This window comes from Vidua chalybeata, chromosome 3 (genome assembly GCF_026979565.1).
Source record: "Vidua chalybeata isolate OUT-0048 chromosome 3, bVidCha1 merged haplotype, whole genome shotgun sequence".
Classification (NCBI taxonomy): domain Eukaryota; kingdom Metazoa; phylum Chordata; class Aves; order Passeriformes; family Viduidae; genus Vidua; species Vidua chalybeata.
Genome location: NC_071532.1, coordinates 64,156,590 through 64,179,919, shown reverse-complemented (window position 1 = coordinate 64,179,919; position 23,330 = coordinate 64,156,590). Strand labels below are relative to the sequence as shown.

Genomic DNA, 23,330 nt, shown 5'->3' with positions numbered 1-23,330 from the left:
AAATGTTATGTGCACTATCTTGCATGAATAGGTCTTAGATTTGGTTAGAGAAATTGGACAATGTAATTTTAAAAGGTACTATAAAAAAATAAATCCCACACTTAGGAGCAGGTAATAATAATAAGCAATTGTAGAACACTAGGTCAAACCCACACTCAAAACAGCCCTTGACTCTTGTCCTTGTGCATAGAAATGCCATAGTATTTTTCACTTCAGGCAGTGTTCCAGTCTCAACTTATGCAGCACTATGATCTGCAGAAAGTATAAATCATAAAGAATTTTCAAGAGTATTATGATTTAGTAGTGGAAACCTCACTGAAAACGCCAAGTGAAAAATAAATTCATGTGCAATGCCACATTCGGAAGATGTGGATTCTTAAAACTCTCATTATTGACTTGCTCCTTACTAAGAGAACTGAACAGCAACAAATTCAATCCAAATTCAAGCACAACTCGTTCCCTAAATGAAGGGCATTCGTATCTTATGGGAAATGTAAAAATAAAATGCATGCAACTGAATGTTTCATCATAACATATGCCTTAGAGCAGCCTGAATTCCAGCTCCATCAAATTACTATAAACCTCAGTATTTTTAAAGAAATTGAATAGCTGTATCAGATTTTATCTTTGAGAATTTGACCCACTGTATTAATATAGGAACACAGGGAAAAAGGTCTGTACTAACTCAAGCAAAAGCAACTTAACAGCACTTCAATAAAATGCAAGCAGAAATTGAAGTACCTTGGAGCAAATGAATACATTTAAAGTTCTAGCTAAAATAAATAGCTCCTTCTCAAGTAAGTTTCTGAAAATTGAAAAGCAGTAAGGTTGCAAACATTGGAGGTACAACAAGTTTTGCACTCTCTGTTTTTAAATGAGAGCATGAACCCCTGCTAAGCATGCTTGTAAATGCTTTTAAAAATGATTTAAAAGTCCCTGCAGCTCTTTTAGTACAACTTCATAATACTAAGAACCCTAAACTGCTAATTTCAGTAATTCATATTTTTCCATCTCAACTCTAACTGCACATAGCAATTCTTATCACACGACAGGAAAAAAAAAAATCATGCTTTACTGTATTTTCAGTTAGCATATCATTTCAGAGGGACAGACAGAACAATACTCTCTATAAGGATACCGAGATTGCCAGCTAATACTTTTTATACAAAACAGTAACAGAATTATTAATGACAAACTACTGAAATACCGTGTGCATCGGTCTGAAGAACAACAACAGAGTAAGGTAGTACCAATAACAGCAATAACCTTGGTTATGCCACTAATTATTGGATTGTTTATTTATGTTCTATATGGTAAGGTGAAGCAAGTCAGTCCCTGTGCTAGCATTGGTGTTTTGAGCTACATGGAACACAAACAACAATTCCTGTTCCACACTGTTTGTGACTGAAAGATGGAAGTTTGGCTGAGAAATATGTTTTACCCCAAACCAGATGTTCTGGTTAGGAAAGCTGACCAACTCTTGCATGGTCAGCTGCACTTCGGTCATCTGCTCTTAAATGCAACTTAGTCAGGATAGAATGCTTTTCTAATTACAAATGTGTAATTCACCTTAATACTAGAATTGACTGCAAATTACTTTGCAGCACAGAAAACCATAGTCTATGATTCTATGAAAATACCCCAAAAAGTGTGCATGGTTCATTTTCTCTAATTTTACATCAAAACAAGAGCTGATACCTATAAGAAAAAAACATCACTACACATGTTACACAAACAGCAATCTCATCATTTTTGTAAACCTCAATTTCAGACTTGATGTGCAGGTCCCTGGGTCAGAGCACTGTGCTCAGCCTTGTTCAGGTGAACTGTTGTGTTCTCAATGCTCCCAGAGTGCAGCTGCCTGAATACCAGTCTGAAACACTAGAGCCTCCAGAGGCATCTCCAGATTTTGTCAATGCTGCCCATCTCTGGAATGAACCACACAAGTACAGTGCCAACAAGGAAAGCTTGTGCATAACCTGCTAATCATTTATAAGATGTGGACCAATGAGCCTGACCTACCCTTGCTCTCTGTGGGTAGGTTAGAATTACTTCACATAGGAAATAGTAACATATCCTGAGAAACAGTAAAAAGTGCAGCAAACAGAAAAGTTCAGTTTATAAAATCAATAAGAAACCTTAAAAAAAATTGCAAGCGTTATCATTAATTAATTTTATGTAGAAATATTTCCTCTATGATAGTCCAAAACAATCACATGTTTTTTGGTACAATAGGTATTGCATTAATTTTTCCCTTTTCTTCTAGTTGACCAAATAATGTCCAAAAAATGAGACACATTTAAATTTCAGCATTTAAAATTTACATATTATGATCAATTTAAGACAAAATAAAATACCCAACTTAACACCCAGGAAAAGTTTATTTTACGGGACAAATTTCTTCTCCTTAGTACATTATAAGAATACAGTGATACAACAAAGTACTTCAAAGCTACTTACAACTGCCTTTCATAAAAGCTAAATACAATTCCAGAGTACAATCTTACAAATGTGTTACTACATACAAAAGTAGACAGACACTTATAACATGTATACATAAAAAATCAAAATCTCAAAACCTATGTATACCCATCTTTCTTTCTTTTTTTTTAATTCCAATTTTAAAAAACACGCATTTATCTAGAAAGATCTTTTGCTGGTAAGTCCAAGGCCATGCACTGTTCACCAACATCTGCACTGAGAATAAAACACAGAGAAAAAAATAATGTTTTATTTTCAGTTTTCCTGATGTTTAATACTATATACAGTAGGTATAAAACCTCACAGGGGCCCATACTCCTAGAGAAGCTTTCTTCATGCTCCTAAATATCTGCTCCTCAAGTATCAGTAATCTGATGTGCTGATGATCCATTTCTACTTTCAAAACTACCAAGTACAGATCTGTATCACATTTAATGTGAGTTACAGTCCTTCCTGTGTTTTGTTTATTTGTGTATGGCCCACACTGAAATATTAACTCTTTTGAATTGCCTGAAAATCCTACTGGTTTAAAGTATCTGCTTGCATTTACAGCTCAGCATGCTTATAAATTATTACAGTGCCTGTACCTTAAAATTTAATTATCAGAAAAAGGCATGCCACAGTCCAATTAATCGTGGGGGAGGAGATGTCCCACTCAAAGAAGAGGTGCAGAGCATGCCTTGACACATGGACAGAATGGTCAGTGTGGCTGAATAGGTCATTTATTCACTGCGGCCTTTCTCCTAGAGTTGTACCAGACAGCAAATGAAAGGCTTTCTGGGAGCTCATCAGGAGCTTTGTGCTACCACAGCCTATCTTGGAAATATATACTTAGTCCAAATACAGGAATAGGGATAGCTTTTATCAATCAGGTAACACAAATAAAAATCATGGCAGCAGGTAAAGCTACAGCTAAAGAGCACTCTGTAATCAGATTCAACAAGAGGAACACATTACCTGCACCTCTTTTGATAGCCCAATACACCGCACAGCAACATGAGAATGGAATTCACAAGCTCAGAAGCCAGGCAGTCAAGGGTGGTTTAAACATAAAGCCTCAGGGCCAGGACACAACAATATGTGATCCTACAAGTGATTTTAGCAATCAGTAGCAAACCAAGAAGGAGCTCACCCATGACAAGAGGTCAAGTGGGCAATCAGGCCCTGTTGCTCCTTCTATTCTAGCAGCTGAGTTCTTCCAAGACTGGGTCCACCAGTGAAATACGACCACAGGGGAACAAAAGGGGATTTGACATAGGCATCAGTACATATGTGAGAGTGACAGAAAGAGATATTTGGGGGCAAACCCATTCCACTTAGAAGAGTAAATATAATACAGGATACAGGGACAGATGGCATCCTGATATGGTTAGCAGAAAATACTTTTTTTTTTCATTACATGGTTATTTTGGATGTGCTGCAGAAAAGGGAAAAGTGAGGTATTTTCCTCCCCACAATAAATAATGAAACAAAGGAATTTAATAACTGTACTCCATTTTCTGCGGAAGAAAAAGGGGAGATATCTCTTACAAATATGTATCAAAATAAAAAATAGCAGGGAAAAGGAGGACAAATACAGTTCACTTTAAAAAGGCATTTAAAAGAATCGTGACCTGGTTAAAGTGTGACAGACAGATACAATGCTGCACCACCAAATCAGGAGGAATTTCTCACTGAGAGGGTTGTCAAGAATGGGAATGGGCTGCTCATGGAAATGGTGGAGTCACCATCTCCAGAGGTATTCGAGAAACAGCTGGGCATGGCTCTTAGTGCTGTAGTCTAGTGGACAAAATGGTGTTTGGTCATAGGCTGGACTCAATCTTGGAGACCTTTCCCTGCACTGACGACTTTATGCCCCTATGAAACATGATACAACCTTCAGAGTATCTTCAGCTGAGGCAAAAAATTCAGGCGCAAAAGAAGCAGTTGTGATGTCAAACAAATAAGAATTAGCAATTAAATGGGAAGAGCTATATCAAGATAATGTCGCAAGACTATGAGAGATGGGCTGGGTATGCACTAGACACCTCAGAATGATATGGACATGCCAGAACTGAAATAATTTTTCCAGGAGGAAAGATGTAGACTTGAAGACCTTGACAGAAAGACAAGAAGCAGCTGGATAGAAGTGAAGTGCAACTCTTTACTATAAACCAAATTAGGGGAGACATCACATTAGTGCTTTGTATGACCTGGCACTTAATCCCCCACTTGGCTACCACATGACATCTATTTCTGAGAGAAATGCTCAGCTGTTCTACACTGGCATTGCTGTCTCTAATGGAGTTATGTAAGTTTACAGGGTTCAGCAATCCAGTTCCGTACATTTATGTTGCACTGTTCTCAAACAGAGCGATTTCTAAGCAATATACTTATTACCTGTGTGACTGAGACATTTCATTTTGCTAGCTGCACATAAGTTTGCTTTCTGTGCCAAAGTGTAAAACCAACTTGCAGAATAAGTCAAAATAGAGTTTAATGTAAGTTTCAATCTCATTATGACATCAAAAATATTTTCATGATGGTAGATTTCAATACAACACAAGAATACATTGAGGAAAGACTTATGAAAGAGGGAAAATAGTTTAGAAACAGCTTCAAAAGTTAATCAGAATGGGAACAAATTCTAGCAGAAAACAGTTTAAATGTTTTCTAATGGCTCCTTGGAAATCAATCCTTACTTTTAAACTCAACCAATACTTGTAAATCAAGTTCAGTGGTACTAAACTTCAAACGTGCTTAACTGCTAAGGAGAGCTCTACTCTATCTCCATTTTGATAACAAATGTTATCAAAATACAACAGTTATTTACAATGCCTCTAAGACTTCTTCAGCACTAGGACTTAAAAATTATTTGTTCATCCCAAATAATCAGCTTTGTTTCAGAACTATATTGCAGAGAAAACAGAAATAACATATTTCCATCTGCTTTAATCACCTATGAGCCATAGTAAGTTCAACCTTTCATTTTTCAATTTCTGTATTTAGTATCATCAAACTACATCCTAATGGTCTCAGTCAAGCCATAGTTAATGAAGCTGGAATTTTTTTCCCAGTCAATGTCATTCAGGAATTTTTCTCACTCTATGTAATTTTTAGAGGGAAAATATACTTTCTAATTCACCAATTATTCCTTTTCTCAACAAAAAGCAAAGTCATATTGCTCCTTGAAAAAGCATTCACAGAAGAAAAACAGCCTTTTGGTGCAAAATATGAGAGATGGCACTGAGGAAGTGGGTTGTCTTCAGTAGGATCAAATGCCCTAAAGGATGACATTCACTGACATTGAAGTGATGAGAGCCTAAAAGCATGAACAGAAGCTGAAGTTTTCTGCAAAGTATATTTCAGTAACAAGACCCACACTTAGAGAATCTCAATTTGGAGTGAAAAAAACCAATCATATAAAAGAGGTAAGATTAGTCAGCTGATTCCATTTATTGTCAAAAAGCAAAGCTTAAGTTTTTCTATTTTGTTCTAAAATTATTTTTTTTTGAAAAGGCCACTATAAGTAATGTTTAACCCAGTCATAAGCAATTATATTGATATAAATTAAATTTAAGTCTCCCTTTTTTGCTAAACTGGGCTAAATTATCCTTCATACAGTCACATAATCTGTACTTTCACCTACTGTATTTTCATCAGAAAGAAATATTTAAGTCATGTAGTTATCTGTACTACATAGAATAAGTCATAACACTCAAAATAATCCAAATTCTAAAAAATTACTGTCCCATTTCCTTCTAAATCTATTCTATTGCTTTATCATTCAAGCTAACTTTCATTATAGTTCAATACTGAAAATTTCCTCTTAAATCTTAATCTATTTCACCTTCAAACCTAACCCCTTACTAACTTTCACCATCTGAAGTGTCATTTTTTAAATTTTTATTTTTCACTAGATTTTTATAATGAAAACCTGTCTGGTCATTGCCTGGTTTTAGATTTTTCAATGCATGGCTTAGAAACACATAGCTTTTTAATAACTAAGGGGATGCAAGCTGAGTTGTCCTACTTTTTAGGACAACATAATTTTTGTAGAAGTACCCACTAATATTGGAAACTGGCTTTAAATATTTAGAATGAAAGGGATTTGTTTCTTCTTTTATTTGGCAAGGGGGGAAAAAGGAAAGCGGGAGTGAAAAGACACCGAACAACAACTGCAGAAATGTAAAGTAAAATGAAGCCTCTCCATTTCAAAATCTGCTCTAGAGGATATCAAAAGCAATACTTCTGCGTGCCATCACCTGAAAATGTCACAAGTACTTCTGGATAACTGTAAATGAAGTTGACGCTAAAGAAAGATGATCTCTTTTCCTCTTAGTTTGCTTGTAAACCTGAAAGCAAGGCATAGTCAGCATTATCACTCATACATGCTATTCATTCTTACTGAAAAGTCCTCAAGTGTTGAGCTCATGAAAGCATTAAGCAAAAGGGTTTTTCTGTATTCAGTTTTCCCAAAAAACCCCAGCAGTATTCTATGACAAGCCAGAGAAAAGCTCTTCCCAGTTTCCTCTTCCTCACCAAAACAAAGTTAATTCTTGCACTCTCTCTGCCTGAAAGTCTTGTCCTCTCAATGCCTGATCTATTTTGGGTTTAAATTTCCTCAAGAATTTCTGTAGACTCTATGCAATTTGAGTATCTAGTGGTTCCTCACAGCAGATGAGACCATGCAGATAAGAATATTCCACTCAGTCCCTATTGGCTCAAAGAAGAAAGCTTCACCAGTGTTTTGAAAAGCAGACTGACAAACAAATCCACTGCTTGCTCATAACTGATTTTCTACTTTCCGGACTTGTTTAAGGAAGGAGAGGCATGGAGCCTTTCAAGCAAGTATATAGTTACACAGGAAAGAAATATTAGTGAAAAACACACTGCAATACTACCAACACAGTATTTTTATCTACAGCATCTTTCCCCTTTCTAAAAGGCATTAACTACAAATCACCTCTGGAAATTTTAGTAAGTTTCCAGAACAAATAAAGGAAAAGCCAACCAGAATAATGGAATTTTTAATAACTGCAGAAGAATTTGAGCTAGTTTCCCAGAAAGAAACTACCTTGAAGCAATTTCTCTTCCTTCCTCTGGAAAAAAAAAAAAAAATCTAGATTTTAACCAAAAAAGTAACATCCATCTTCATGCTAAGACTTATCACTAATTCCACTGTTAAAAAAAAATTAATTATAGAAGCAAAATCATAAAGCAGAAGGTATCACAGTCACCAGTCGAGAGTCCAAGTTTATTTTCAAAGCCAAGCCCAAGATGAATATAGGACAAGTTTGTAGTGGCCTACTGGGATACTTTCCAGTAACCCACAGGTACTAATCATGCAATTGAAAAAATTGTAATTCCTAGCTACATCTCAATATTTACACAGTAACGACTATTAGTTTTGACATCTGACACTCACAACTTACGGGTTCAACACAGCAGCTATTATAGAAACACCATGTATACAGAATTATAGAAAGGCTGAGGTCAGAAGACCCATGGAGGTTACCTAGCCTAACCTAGACCCTGAGCAAAGCAGGGTCAGCTAGAACAGATTATGCTGGGCCTTGCTCAGGTGGATTTTGAATGTCTCCAAGGAAGATGACAACTCAACATATGTGGGAAGCCTGTGCCAGCATCTGACCATCCTCACAGTAAAAAAAAAAAGTGTTTTCTTATGTTTTTGTTTGTGCCTATTGCCTTATGTTTTCATGAGACACCACTAAGAATATGCCTGCTCAGTCCTCTTTACTCCTCACCATCTGGTGTACACACACATTCATAAGATCCCCCTGAGCCTTCCCTTCTCCAGGCTAAACAGTCGCAGCTCTCAGCCTCTCCCAGTATGACAGATGGCCCAGTCCCCTCAACATACCGGCCTTTTGCTGGACTTGCTCCAGTACGTCCATGACTCTCATATGGGGGAGCCTTCGAACCAGACCCAGCACTCCAGGTGTGTTTCACCAGCACAGAGTTTCACCTCCCTTGAACTGCTGTGACACTCATTCCAGTGCAGTCCAGTGTGCCATTGATCTTCTCTGCCAAAGGCACACTGCTGGCCCACGTTCAACTCGTGTCTGTTAGGACCCGGGGGCCTTTACTGCCCAGCTCTTTCCAGCCAGTCGATTCTAACCACGCTCCTGCTGTGCTGCCCCAGATAAGCCTTTGCATGAGGTTCCTGTCAGTGCATTCCTCCAGCCTGTCCAGCTCTGAATAGCAGCACACCCATCTGTTTTACCAACCCCTTGTCCCACTTTTGTATTGGCTACAAAGCTGCTGAGTGTGCATTCTGTCTCATCATCCAGCTCCTACCAAAGATGTTAAACAGACTGGCCTCTAGGGCACACTGTTAGTGACCAGCCCTCAACTAGGCTTCACACGACTGACCACAGCACAAAGCCCAGAGGTTCAGCTGGCTTCTAGTCTACTTTAATGTCTACTTGTCTAGCACACACTTGGAGAAAACTCACAGGCACATAACAAAGAACAGTGGAGATGTAACAGATTTGAAATTTCCTTAAAAAAACAGCAGTACAAAAATAAAAAAAAATAAAGAGGAAAAAAAAAAAAGATTAAATAAATTTTTTTCTCATAGTATCTAGTCTATCTACTTAAAGTTTGTGCAGTTCCCTCCACCACAAGTTTTCTAAATCGTTCAATAAAAAAGTGGGGGGAAAAATTGTATATATAAGTAGGAAAATTGTAGTATCTCCATCAGAGGCCTACAAGAAAATTGATGCTCTCATAAAAGCATATAATTATACCGCTTTGTCCTAAAGCATCTCTTTTTTCTATTCATCCCATTAAATACAGTAAAAGTAGAATCCTGAACACTCATTCCAACAGCTATACTTTTTATTATGGCTATCCAGTTGAATCCAAACTTCATAAGTGAGATAAACTTCTGGAGAGATACCGTAGCAAATGTGCTTGTCCCTTGCAATTGCAATAAAGGCTTCTATTATTGTTTGTGTTTGGCAGCTGGAATACAAGTAGCTTATTTTAAGACTACTTATTTGCCAGATTTGCCTCTTTTACAATACTTACTTTATTCCACAAAAAATGGGAGACATTAACTCCTATTCTTCAAGCAGTTCATCATACAGAATTCCATAGGTAAGACTGTTCAGATTTTTTCACTTCCAAGAAAAATTCCCAGCACCTGATGGGTCAGTCAAATAAGAATCTTCATTGAGTCCTCAAGTTTTGGCTGTGATTAGCTAGCCTAAGAAGAAAATCTGTGATAGCTAATATGACAAAGATGATTAAAGGAAAACTAAGAAGTCTTCTTTCTTCAACATCTATTACTTCCTTTTTTTAAATTCAACAAATGAGAAAACAGTGGCAATCTTAAATCAAGGAATATATATGAATCAAACAAGTAGATTTGTGAGAAAGGAAAAAAAAATCACTGAGCACTTGTGTGCAACTTCACATTAAATAATTAGCTCAAGGCCTCTGGTGGGTACATGTCTGTATCATGCACCTGTCAGTATATATAATTCACTCTCTCAAACAAACATGTTTAGTTCTGACTACTACTGCAAAAATCTTCCACTTTTTACACAGTAAGGGAAACAAAAAATAAGCTAAGTTGGTGGCATATTGCAAAATATACAATTAGTTAAGACAAAAATTTAAGAATGATAAACTCATATACAAAGAACTCATATACAACAAACACACTGAGATATCATCCCAAGGCCCATTTTAAGACTATTCTATGTACAACACAGCTGTCAACACACCAGCTGTAATTCAATACAAAAAAATACAACTCATATCTTAATTGAAAGCATGGAACAATTTGTTTTTCAGATTTAACAGCTACCAGCAAATTTGCTTAAGTTTTCCAATACTTTTTCAAAGTTGAAATTCAAATTAGCTAGCAAATACCATTTAAGCTTTGGTTTGTTGGTGGGTTTTTAACATCACTTTTACACACTAAGCACAAGTACCTTCAGCTACTGATCCACCACTGCTTCCATTACAGAGTCTGGAAAGGTTCTAATAAAGATAAAAGTTTTTGATATTTAGCTCTGTTCTGTTTCCAGCAGATCCTCTCCCTAATACTATAAGAGAATTTCCATTGCTTGCTACATATAGTTTAAGGGTTAAAGAGACTGCATACAATACAGCTTCCAAAACAAAATCTCTTCCATGAAAGTGTAAGGTTTTTTTTACGGTAAGTTCATTAAAAGGTACAAGCTTGATGCATAAAAACAGAGCTGTGTACATTTCAGAAATGTCTCATTTTACAGATAAAAAGTTAAACATGTGCTTGTACCTCTCAGTTTTCCAGAGTTTTCATTAAGTTCTCAGTATACTGCCTATATTTTGGGCAGTCTTCAATCACAGAACCAGACATAAAATACACCAGAACTCAATGCTGGGTATCCAGCTAATTTATTGTGTATCCCAATTCATTATTTATTCAACTGGAAACAACTATTGCCTCCTGTTACAGGCTCACTTGGGATGTACTTGCAACCACAAATCAATACCCTTGTGCTGGGATAGGTGTGGCAGTACCAACATCAAATCAAAACCCCTTTTCAGTTCTGGCAACCCTATCAAGCAGGTTATGCCAGAAAAAAACATTACAAATCTGTAGCATAGTAGCTTCAGGAATTTCCCAAGACATTTAAATCTTGAGAAACATACTAAAGAAAAAAAAAATAAAAAAGATTTAGTGACAGATGTAAAAATTCCTATCTGCCTCCCTGTGAGAGAGAATCCCATTTACCCTCTAATCACCTATCTAGACTATAGATGACACATCTGCTATATGACTAGACCTTAAATTGCTGCAGGGAAAACAGGATAGGCCAAGGGGCTATTCTCAAGTTGTGTTTGTTTCAGAGCTGCATTTCCTTTCAAATTTATTTCTTGAATACTTGCGTATCTGATTTTAGCCTTTCAGGTATATAGATCCCTAGAGATCCTCATTCTACAAAATTATTCTACATACAAACAAATCAATTTTCTCTCAGCAGAGTAATATTAAGTTCAGAACTTCCCAAAACAAGAAGTAGTAACATCTAACTGGAGGAAAAGGGTGAAAACAGTACTCATCTTACAAACCTGGATCACTGTTTATGATTAATCACCAAAGTAAGGGGTTTTAGTAGTATGTTGCTTCAAGACGTAATTTCCTCTTATTTTGAGGACTTGTGAACCTAAAATACATTGGGCAACATCCAGAATTAAAAGACATACCATTAGTGAATTTTATGACAAGACAACTGCATTTTCAGTTTCTTACGACCCTTAAAAGCTAAAAAATGCAGTTATTTCAGAATAGAATAAAACCAAGTAATTAATCAATTTTTGTTGTATATTCTGTAAGTCAGCTTTTGAAAAATCAAACATAAACCCCTTGTTCAGAGTCCTGACAAAATTAAGAAAATGCTGATGCTCATTCAAATATTCTCAAACATTTCTTAATTTAATAATTGAAAGAACTCTGAAAAATCCCAGTGCCTAATATTAATTTTCACTTTCGTCCTTTTTTTTTTAGTCTGCCAGGTTTCTGGGAAGACACTACAAAACAGCATGGCACACACTTTCAGAGAAATAATTCACTGCACTTACCTCCATAGTGCTCAGCAGAATCAATGTTATACCTCGCCACACCAACTACACAAAACATTTGGGAAATTGTAGTTCTATAAGCTGGGCCTCTACTGAGATCTTGCCAGTAGGGAAATGTACTTGTCTGCATAAACCAAGTCAGACTTGGTTGCTGTTGACACCAGTGCTGGTGAGGATAAGACGTGGAGGCAGCCCCACACTCGGTACCATGGAGAGCTGTGGCTGCCACCCACCCCTGCAGCCAAGGGGCAACCTGGGCCAGGAGAAAAATTCAACACAGCCCCAACACAGCCCACAGGCAAAGCATCTGTCAAGGATCCTCTCCCAAGAGGAGAGCCTCACAAGTCTCCCAAGAAATGCACATACAGTATATATATGTGTTCTATGTATATATAGATTGTGTTCTTTGATAAAAATCATTCTTGTAGGTAAACTTAAGACTACTCTCAATTCTTTGACAAAGCGACTGGGTTTTTATGCTTCCAAGACTGGAGAATTTTGTTCATTTCTTTCTAAAACTTTAAAAAGTCTCCCTTTTCTTATAAGAATTCCTCTTCTATACGTGAGAACCTCACGATGAGGCTCAAGATTAGTAGTGAATGTAGAGTTGAACATAACTTGTGAGTTAGGACTTTAATTAAGGGACTAACTTTATCAAAATTTCATACAGGCCCATGGAGAAGCTAGAGTTTATGATCTGTATCTAATTTTTTTTATATCCTAGAGTGAGAAAGTGTGTTACTTCTGTCTATAACTTTATCAAGCTAACAGGTTTTGAAAGCAGGAAATTTAATTTCCCTCAGGACCAATGAGCATAGACGCATAAGGAAAAAAAACCAAACCAAACCAAAAAACCCCCACAGAGACAAAAAGCAAAAAAAAAAAAAGGACAAAAAAACCCAAACCACAACAAAACCCCATCCCAAAACATTTTAAAATTTCCATTAGAGGAAAATAGTCTATTACATAAACAGCTTTGTCAAAAAAACCCCAAAACAAAACAAAAAAAAAAATCCAGCAACAAACAACACACCTCACCCTCCAACAATCTGGTAATTGAAATCCAGTTTATTCTAGAGTATCAACTCATAGCTATGGAAAAGAACGCAAACCAACAGAGGCTAAACTTGCTTCAGGCTCTTCACTTGTTTAGAACGCACCTCCTAAAGCAGCATCTGCCCAAAGTGATAGCAATTATGGTCTCATGCATTAGATATTTGGAGGCAAGACTGAATATACCTAATACACCAAATTGCCATATACACCTTTTCAATCCAGTGTGGACTGTTCACATGCAGATGTGAAACAGAGCACAGAAATAAAGAAAGACAAGAATCACAGGAATAGAAAGAATGGCCACAGAACACTTCCAGGTCAGCTCAAAAATATGTAAACTAAGCTTTGTGCCAAAAGCCTCAGCATAAAGCAAATGGACATATGTTTTATAAAGAAGAAAAAGTGAAGGGGGATTGGGGAAAGAACTGGTTAAATTTTATGACATATAACCCCAAGTTAACACAATAATGTTAGACAATATATGGAAAGCTAGTGAACAACACAGACAAAATAATGGACCCAAAATTTCAAATAAATTTCTACCATTCTGTGTCACAACAAAGTATTTTCTTCAATGAATGAGCTATGTTGACAAGACAGGTTAATGTTGAGAAGAAATACATACACAGATTTTCAAGGTGTTTTGCCTTTTTTATGTATAAACATACAATTGATTACTTATTATAACCAGCTACAATAAACTATATTTTAAGTGTAAAACCTACACTTACAATTACACAAAGCAGTTAAATAAAAAAAAAAAAAAAGTCCTTTTCCTTAATCCTTATTAAAGAAATAATTTCCCATTATCTTCATTTGTCAAATTTTTAAAGGACAGTCACAGAAGATTACTGCAATACATTTTAGTACAACCTATCCAAGCACATCAGCATCCATAATGCAAAATACTAGATCTGAGAAGGCAGTGTCAGATACCCTTTACTAAAAGTTATTGCTTTCAGTCACATTGTGAGCAAAACAATGTTCAAATAAAAATCTTTGGATTATAGTACACCTGTTTTCTGAACACATTACAATTCAGGTTTCTAGAAATTAAATTTTAGGACACTGGCTGAAAAGAGTACTTGAAAATTAAAAAGGAAACTAGTACTTCTCATATTCACCTCATACTATTTCTTGTAGCTAAAAGGTTGTCTTTCATTTAATGGCAGCATCTTGAAGGAGGACTTCATGAACTTTTTAACATTAGCTATTTTTAAAAGCTGTCATTTTGATCTGAGTCAAGTGACAACCTCAGTAAAAGGTGCTTCCTCCTCCTAGCCTTCTAGATTCAGTTAGAAGAGTCTGGCTGAGGAACCAGAACCAGGTAAAACACATTAAGTAGGCCAAGATGGTGAATAGCTTTAGACTGTTTTGTTTCTTCTGGTTATTTTTGGAACGCAATGCCTTTGGTTACTGGTATGACATCAGTCATTAGAAGAATACACAGATGCCTGGCTTACTACTGCCAAACTTGTATCAGCCAAGAGACATATACATCTGATTTCATAATGTTATGTTGAGATTTGCTGGGTTTATTTAGCAGCAAGCCTCAAACAGTTAGAAAAAGTTAGTGACTATTTAGGTTAATGCCCTTCTCCTTTGTACAGTTCAAAGGAGGATGAAGCTGCAATGGAAAACTGGAAGGGTGAAAAACAGTAGTATCACTGACAAAATTACTGTTTTTATTAAAGCCAAAGCCTGAGTTCAGAGAATGAGATATTGAAATAATTTAAGTGCTTAGAAGCTACTCAGGGCTAGAAGTTGCTGTACCAAAACAATGACTTATGACAAATAACACTTCTATGCATGTATTAGATGCAGTACACCTCTAATTGTACTTTTAGACATTAAAAAATAAAGTATAGCATAACCAAGTGGTTGCATGACAATACAGTAATATACAAATAATATGCAAAGCAACCCTGCTGCCAAATACACTTTTACTGTGCTTGAAGAAAGCACAAAACCACAATGTTTAATATTAAATTGCAATCTGACTTCTCCTAAAGAAGTGCTAAGTCTGTCAATTTGAAAGAAATTCTTTGCACATTCATGATATTTCAAATAGCAACAACAACACCAAAAAAGCAACACCAAAAATCCCACCAGACTGTCTTCTGCTAATACATTTTTGTAAGACTTGTCAAATCAAAACTCCTTACAGGATTGAGTACGTCAGAGTGCTGTGCCCATACTAATTTACAAGTGTATTAAATAATTAATCTATAAATACCTTGTACAGTTACAGAGTTCAACTACTGATTTCCTTTTTCAAATATGCATAAAAGACTCTCCAGTTTACAACTTTTACATCTGAAGGAAAGCATTTCAGTATTGTATTCTTAACTCTGAACTGGCACTTCCATCTAAAAAGAAAATTGCAAAAGCCTTCTTTCATAAAGCAGTACTTAGCTGAAAACAGTAACAGCAACAAAACCCTAAATCAATACATATTCAAAATATTTCTTTTTTTTTTTTACATATCTTGGATCTTTTCCAACCTCATGACTCTTAAGATCATCAAGTCCAACTGTAAACCTAACACTTGCAAGTTCACCACTAAACTATATCCCCAGCTGCCATGTCATTCATCTTCCCCCTCAGTTTATTTATTTATCTCTTCATTTTTATTATTCTTTTGGATGTTTGTAAAATGAGGAGAAAAAAAAACCAAACAAAAATAATCTCCAAGAAGCTGATACATCCACAATTATATTAAAGAGGCATTTTAGACTAGTAACATATGTGAATGTGTGATCAGACAGTTTTTCAACATCACACTTTCAACTACACACATATACAGGAAACTTCAGAACATCAAGTTATCGGCGGTTTCAGAACTCTGAGTTACCAGTCAGCCATTAAAACTATGTGGGTGGAGAGCAAAGGAATTCATTTGAGTATATTTCTTTTTTATATTAAAAATATTTCATTCTTGTCCTCCTTCTTTCTTCTTGATGTCTTGTGATGAAAGACTGTAAAGTCATTGACCCAATTCACACATCACAACACTGAGCTCTAAAACATACCCACATCAGGTCAACAGAGAACTCCTGCAGTCTTACAGGTTTGCAATGATAATGAAGGGAAGAACCATTTGAGAGCTATATGATCCTTATTAATCACCAAATTCCATAATTTTTGTCCTACAAAACATGGATGGTAAGAAATTTAGACCTCTTAAGGTCTAAATTATAAGCCACAGCTGCTATAAAGCAATTCATAGTGCATCAACTAGAAAGTATTCAGACAAAGACAATGACTGATGATTTTATTGAAGTTCTGAAGAAGATATTGAGAGCCTGAAAGTTCTACTTCTTCTGAACTATATCAGATGTTATTAAAGACATGACATTTTTACCCAGTTCAATCTTTCTCCTTATACTATCACGGATACAGAAAACTTCTCCTCTGTGAATATCCCTTGCTAAGATCATAATTACTGCAGAATAAGGACATAGTTGGAATACCACATGGAAAGAGTCTGACAGGAAAGGTGGAGAGACTACACTAGCATGATTTAAAAAAGAAAAATCTTAAGATAGTTAGACACAATATTTCTGGAGCAAGTTTCTCATTTCCTGAGAAGTCTCTCCCTTCTCAGAGGACTTACTTCAGCTATCTTTGGAATAATTAACACAAAACAAAGTTAAATATTTCCACAGAAATGTAAATTAATTGAATATCTAATATTACATTTTCAGATCTTTTAGTACTTGCTACTATTTTTAATGTAGTGACGTAATATTTATTTACACATTACCAGTTAGAATAATATGAAAAATACTGACATTAAAATACATACTTAAATCACGCCTGCCTCAAAATTTCAGTTCTTTTCATGCAATCCTAGAAATCCACTGGCCTACTGCCAGTGTTAACACACATTGGAGAGATGACATAAGGCTGCTTAAAAAGCTAAATCCCAAGTTTTTACAAAACTGTTAATGGTATCAACTACAACATGATGACAGCTAACATCAAAACAGTTCTACAGGGATTTTTAGATTCTCATGTCTTCCCTGGTTTTAAGGGCTCTTTTTATTCAAGTTTTTTTATAATTTTATGCATAATGAACCTTCTGCAAGAGGTTAGTTGTTTTGTTTCCTGAGGCAGGATACTTCCAAATAAAAACTGACAAAGTTTCACTGGAAACATTTTGTTAAGAATCATTTATAGAAGTTAAACCTTACAGCTCTTACTTCCATAGAACTGCATTTTGTGATAGCTGAGGCAGACATTTAACCATCCCAGAAAAAGAGTACATACAACAAAAACCATAAGCATCTGAATTAAAGATCATCAAATTTGCTCTTCAGTCTTTGAAATATATTTACTATCTACATCCCCTAGAAACTGATTGGATTAACAACAACATTAATGCCTATTGTCTAAGTACTTCTCTCTAACACAGGAAGACAGGACAATCAAAGATTTTATTTCCCAAATATAGGCAAGAAGCTGTTGGAAGAATTGAGAAAAGAAGTCAGGTCTCAGGAGTCTTGGATTCTAGTTTCTTGTTTACTCAAGGATGAAGTGCCTTGGTTAAGTTTGTTACCATCATCTTTGAACTGATTTTTCTGGAACCTTTCCAAAACTGAACCACCAAGTTCTAAATATGTACCAAGGAAAAACATCAGTGTTTTACACAGTTTCTTTTTATTAAATAGACAAAAATGCTAACTGTAGGGAAGATATCATCTTCATGCCACTTACAGACTCTCCTTCCAGAATCACCCAGTAGTTTGGGTTGGAAAGGACCACAAGGGTCAGCCAATTCCAACCCCCCTGCCACAGGCAGGGACACCTTCCACAACACCACTTTGTTCAAAATCCCATCCAGCCTGGCTTTGAACATTTCCAGGGATGGGGCATCCACAGCTCCTCTAGGCAACCTATTCTAGTGCCTCATCACCCTCTCAGTAAAGAACTTCTTCCTCATATCTAACCTAAATTTATCCTCTTTCAGTTTAAAGCCAATCACCCTTGTCCTATCACGACAGTACCTTATCAAAAGTCCCTCTCCAGCTCTTTTATAGGCTCACATTAGGTACCGGAAGGCTGCTCTGAGGTCTCCCCAATGCCTTCTCTTCTCGAGGCTGAGCAAGACTAGCTCTCCCAGCCTGTCTTCATAGGAGAGGTGCTCCAACCCTCTGATCATCTTTCTGGCCTTGCTCCACAGCCTTCTGATCATCTTCTGACCCCTTCTCTGGATTTTCTCCAGCAGGTCCACATCCTTTGCATGCTGGGTACCCCAGAACTGGACACAGCACCCAGGCAGGGTCTCAGGAGAGTAAAGTAGAGGGGGAGAATCAGTTCCCTTGACCTGTTGGTCAGATTCCCTTAACACAGCTCTGGATACTGGGTTGGTTTTCTGGGCTGCAAGAGGACATGGCCAAGTTATATTTTCTCATCAATATTACCAGGTGTTTCTTTCTCATCAGAGCTGCTCCAGTTAATGTAAAATTTCTGCAACAAATATCATACAACTGAACCAATACTGAAGAGTCTCTTTTACAGTTCCAGCATAAATCATGCAGCTATTCTGTAGGAGTCAAAGATTTATGTTGATGTCACAAAACTTGCACAACAGACTTTACAGACATACTTAGGATATGGATTTCTCAATCACAAACACACAAGATACAATCTACATCACAAAGAAAGAATGAAGAACCAAAAAAAACACCAAAAAACAAAAAACCAAAAAAGACCTCAACAAATCCAAAATGAAAAACAAGCCACCTGAACTCTCCTACTGATGTAAGCATGGCAGCACCTTGCTTTTTGTTTCTAATCCAGTTGTCTGATGCAAACTAATTAAATATATATGTATATTTTCATCTGCAGCAGGCATAATTCAACACTGCATTAGCACTCCTGCATGCAGTAGTACAAACACACATATGCAATCTCATAATCACAGTTTATTTCTTGTTGGCTTTAATCTTTGTGTCAGATGCTACTTTATCCCAAACTGGTACACAGATCTTCCGGAGTGCCTGAAAATAAGGAGCTTATACTGAAGAGGAAGACCTAAAATTGCTTCAGTTACAGTGTACTGCAGTCTTTGAACATGACATGACGTATCATCTTGGTTTTTTAGACCTGCATTTCTAACCACTTATTTCACCTTCCCCTGCAAATTAAGCATATTAAAGTTAAATCAAGTAAGTCTTTCTCTTCCACCCAAAAGTAAAAATATAGTCAAGTACTTAAGAAGTATTTTGCTTGGTAAAACGGATTCATACCTTATTTTGCCTCATTCCGAATTACTGATTAAATCTGGTTATTAAACAAATTTCACCTTTTACTTTGTGTCCCTGTATTGTTTTGACTAAAACATCAGATTCCCTTTAAGTAATGCGAAAACATAACTGAGGAATCCTAATTTTGGAATTTTACATTTAATTCATGAGTGACCCTCATCTGCTGTGGGGAAAACATTTTCTTCTGCTCCTACTCACAGCTCATAATAAAGACTGTACAAAGATAGGCAAAGGACAACTATGGAGTAATATTTCTTTTGTCAGAAGACAGAAGCTGTCTGGATAACTTCACTGTGTGTACTCCTTGGATAACGAGTATTTGGATTTTCTTTTACTACGCTATATTGGTGGGTTTGTTTTAACCTGGTAAAAACCAGGTTAGGTTCACCCAGCCGCAGAAATGCCTTCTGCTGTAAATCCACGGGAGGAATTATTATATCTTCAAGATACTCTTAGAGAAGAGTTAGAACATAAATTAAACAAATGGGTAAAACAGTTGAAAGACATGCAAGAAGTACCTTATATATAAGACAGTAAACAACTTGAGAAGCACAATTAAAACTAGTACTCCTAACAATAAAGTCCTAGATTACTGAAGAGGAATTTTAGGCACATATGCTGGTAAGCATTGGACAAAGCTAGAACAGCAGAATTTAGTCAAAAGACCTAAACAGAAATATCCTAAAATCTTTTTTGCAACAACTTACTTCAAGGATTCTTCTGCAAAGTGAAGTTAATTCTTTTCTGACAGCTAAGTCTCACTAAGAGAAATTAAGCTTATTATGTTTATATTTTTCCCCTGTAGCTTGAGTCCTTTCCCAAGGACTAATTTTAGATCATACTTCACCCAGAAGTTTCTATAACTCTTTTAAGCCTCCCTTCCTGAAGGGCCAAGTAGGTGAACAGAAATGTAGGACCTGAGCCCTCTAGCTACAAAACTGTCAAAATGTGTACCTCTACCTTAACGAAATACATTTTATACAATACCTTTAATCTTAATTCTAATCTTAAAAGTCTTAATTTTATTGTTGCATTATGTGCAAGAGAAGTATTTTTATATACACCTTAGTTTACATTTAAAAGCACTAATATTCACTCGAGACCTTCACTCAATAGAAAGATCAGCTGATTTCCCAAGCTTTCTCCCTAAAACTTGAAAACAGAACACAACATACAAACTAAAACACTGCCGGAATCTGCAAGTCACTGGGACTTGCACATACAAGACTCCAGCCCTGAAAAGCCTAATTCACTTGTAAACTCCTAGCATTAACACATAGTTTGCAATTATTTGAAATACACAGCAGGAAACAACTCGCAGATTTTATTTACACTAATCTGAAGTCTCTGTTGGGACAGACTTGCATACAATATATAGAATCTTAGATGAACTCTATTGTGGATCATAAAAAAAAAATTAAAGTATTTCCTTTCACTCTCTTTGCATTTTCCAACACAGGAGTTCAAAATATTTCAGCACCATGCATTTAAATCCATAATTAACTCACATCCACCTCAAGATATCTGACGCATAGTGAGAGTGCACAGGGCACATGCCCAGTGATGTGGAACTCACGGGTCATACACAAATGACTTCACATCAGAAGTGGAATGCTGTTTCTGAAATAAATTATAAACTCCTGGGTAATTTCCTAGAGAAAGTAAGGGAAGTATATCAAATGCACACACACAGATATAAATTCTTCTTTGAAAGTATTACTTTACATATACACCTAGGCCTTAAGGTAAGCCTAAAACATATTTAGGGTCTCCAGGTGCTTTTTATACGTTTTAAGGAACACAAAGCTGTAGTAATATCTTTAATGTTTTACTTCATTATTTGTATGCACATGGAGCAAAGCCAAGGAGATCCTTCAGCTTTAGTTCAACTTTTCTCTTTATTGAATTACAGTTCCACTGATGCTAACATCAAAAGATCAAAGACAAGATACCCCTCAGTTTTCAGCTTCCCAACACATTAAGGTGCACAGTGTGCCACGATAAATACTATTTTTAACTGGCCAATGGTGCATCAACTGTACATAAATGTGAACTGTCTCCACTGTGAGCCTGCCAGCAGTCTTCATTCTCTTCACTCTTAGTTCCAATGAAATGTCACCTTCATCCATTTTAGCATACATGTTAAGAATTCTGGCAGTTCCCACAGTGCTTTAAAATTACCTTTAAACGTTTTAGCTATTAAATTCCTGGCAAAAAAAAAGTACTTCTTCTGCTTTCTCTTTAAAAAAGAGAATCTGCCTCTCATTTCCTAAATAATGTAATTTGTCTACAGCTTGAGCATCACTCAAGAGAGATTACAGCACCAAAACATTGTTTTAAGTTATTCTAACTAAATCACATCTGAAACATTGGGCCTACCTGCCTCAGCAATAGGCTTTAAGAACACCTCCTAGCTTGACGCTCTGTCAAGCCTCTGGCCTCTCACAAAGATACAATGTATTCTCTAGGCTGGGGATGACTTAATGAAAAACATTCAATCAGCAATAGCAGACCAGAAATTTCCTCACACTTCACCCTCACCATCTAAGGCATTTAAGCTATTACCAGACACCTTAAATAACAGCACTTCGGAAACGGGAAGGCAAGCATCACTTGAATTTCTCCATTCAAAGAGACGCGGAGAAGGGCTTATAACAGCACTAGAAGAGAGGCTCTAATTTCCACAGAACAAATAACCAGTACCAGCCCGGCAGTCAGGGATCCGCTCCCGCACACCGGGATACCTGGCTGTGCCAGGCGGGATTCGGACACCACTAAGGGGGGCCGGTACTGCGGCAGTTCCCGTGCGCGGCTCCTCTCCAGCCTGCGGCTCCCGGAGCTCCGGAGCTCTCCCCGCGGGACCACGGCGCGCTCCTGCCCGCGGCGGCCGGGGGATGCTCCCAGGGACCGAGGGCGCTCCAGGCTCGGCCTCCGGGGTACAAATCCGGCCGCAACCCACCCGGATTTGCCATCAGCCCCGACAGTCTGCCCCTCTCCAGGCCCATCGCTGCCCGAATGAGGGCAAGGAGCGAAAGGAAACAGAGCGGAGGAGGAAGACAGCCGAGGCGGCGAAGGACCCGGCGCGCCTCCCTCACCTTCGTCAGCTGGGCGATCTTCTTGCTCATTTTGAAGTGCAGGTCCGCGCTGTGCTCGGCGCTCAGCCCCGCCTGTGCCGAGCCCGAGCCGAGTTTCCCCGCGCCGGGCGCGGAGCCACCGCCGTAGCTGTGCTGCGGCTGCTGCCAGCCCATGCCCGGGGTCGCCATCTTCACCGCCCGGCTCCCGCCGCCGCTCGGGCTCCGCCGTCGCCTGCCGCACCGAGCCCGGCGCCCCGGCCGCGATTCGCTGCCCGAGGCGGCTCCTCCCGCCCCGGGCGCTTCCCTCGGCCGCCGCCCCCGCCGGGCTGCGGCGTCAAAGCTCTCGGGGACGCTGCGAGAAGGGGCGCCCGCCTTTCCTCTTCTCTCCTGGTCGCGCCGCCCGCCCGTCCCCGGGCGGGGGAGGCCGGTCGGGTGGGCCGCGGGCGCGGTGCGGGTGCCGGGGCCGCCCCCGCGCTGTTTGCGCCGCGCGGCCCCGCGTCACTCGCCGGCCCCGCCCGCGCGCTCCCCGCCCGCGGCCGCGCGAGCGTTCCCCCTTCCCGCCCCCCGTCCCGGGAACCGAGAACCGGGAGCCGGCCCTCCTGCGGGAGGGGGCGGAGACAGCCCCTTGGCCGCGGGGGCCCGGGCACGGCGGGGGGAGGATCGGGGTTCAGTCAGCGCTGCCCCTCCGCGGCGGGACTCGGGCCGCGTGCGCCAAACGCCCAAGGCGTCTCCTCGTGGGAAGTCCAGAGCGTGTGGGTGGGGATGCCCGGGGCAGGGCACTACGGTGCGGAGTGTGCGAGTGGATGGAGTTGGTACCCGGGGTCGTACCGGTGTGAGCGTAGGACGAGCCGTCCTTTCGTAGCAG

At 38.4% G+C, this 23,330-nt stretch overlaps 1 protein-coding gene across 2 annotated transcripts in view; it reads right to left on the bottom strand.

Moving 5' to 3' along the window:
- Positions 1 to 22,660, bottom strand: part of FAM184A (family with sequence similarity 184 member A) — a 70,413-nt gene extending 47,753 nt beyond the window's left edge. For both annotated transcript variants that reach the window (XM_053939579.1, XM_053939581.1), the window contains exon 1: positions 22,487 to 22,660. In XM_053939579.1, the coding sequence (XP_053795554.1) occupies positions 22,487 to 22,654 (168 nt within the window). In that variant the 5' untranslated portion in view covers positions 22,655 to 22,660. The remainder of the gene's footprint in view (positions 1 to 22,486) is intronic.
- Between the last annotated feature and the right edge of the window lie 670 nt (positions 22,661 to 23,330).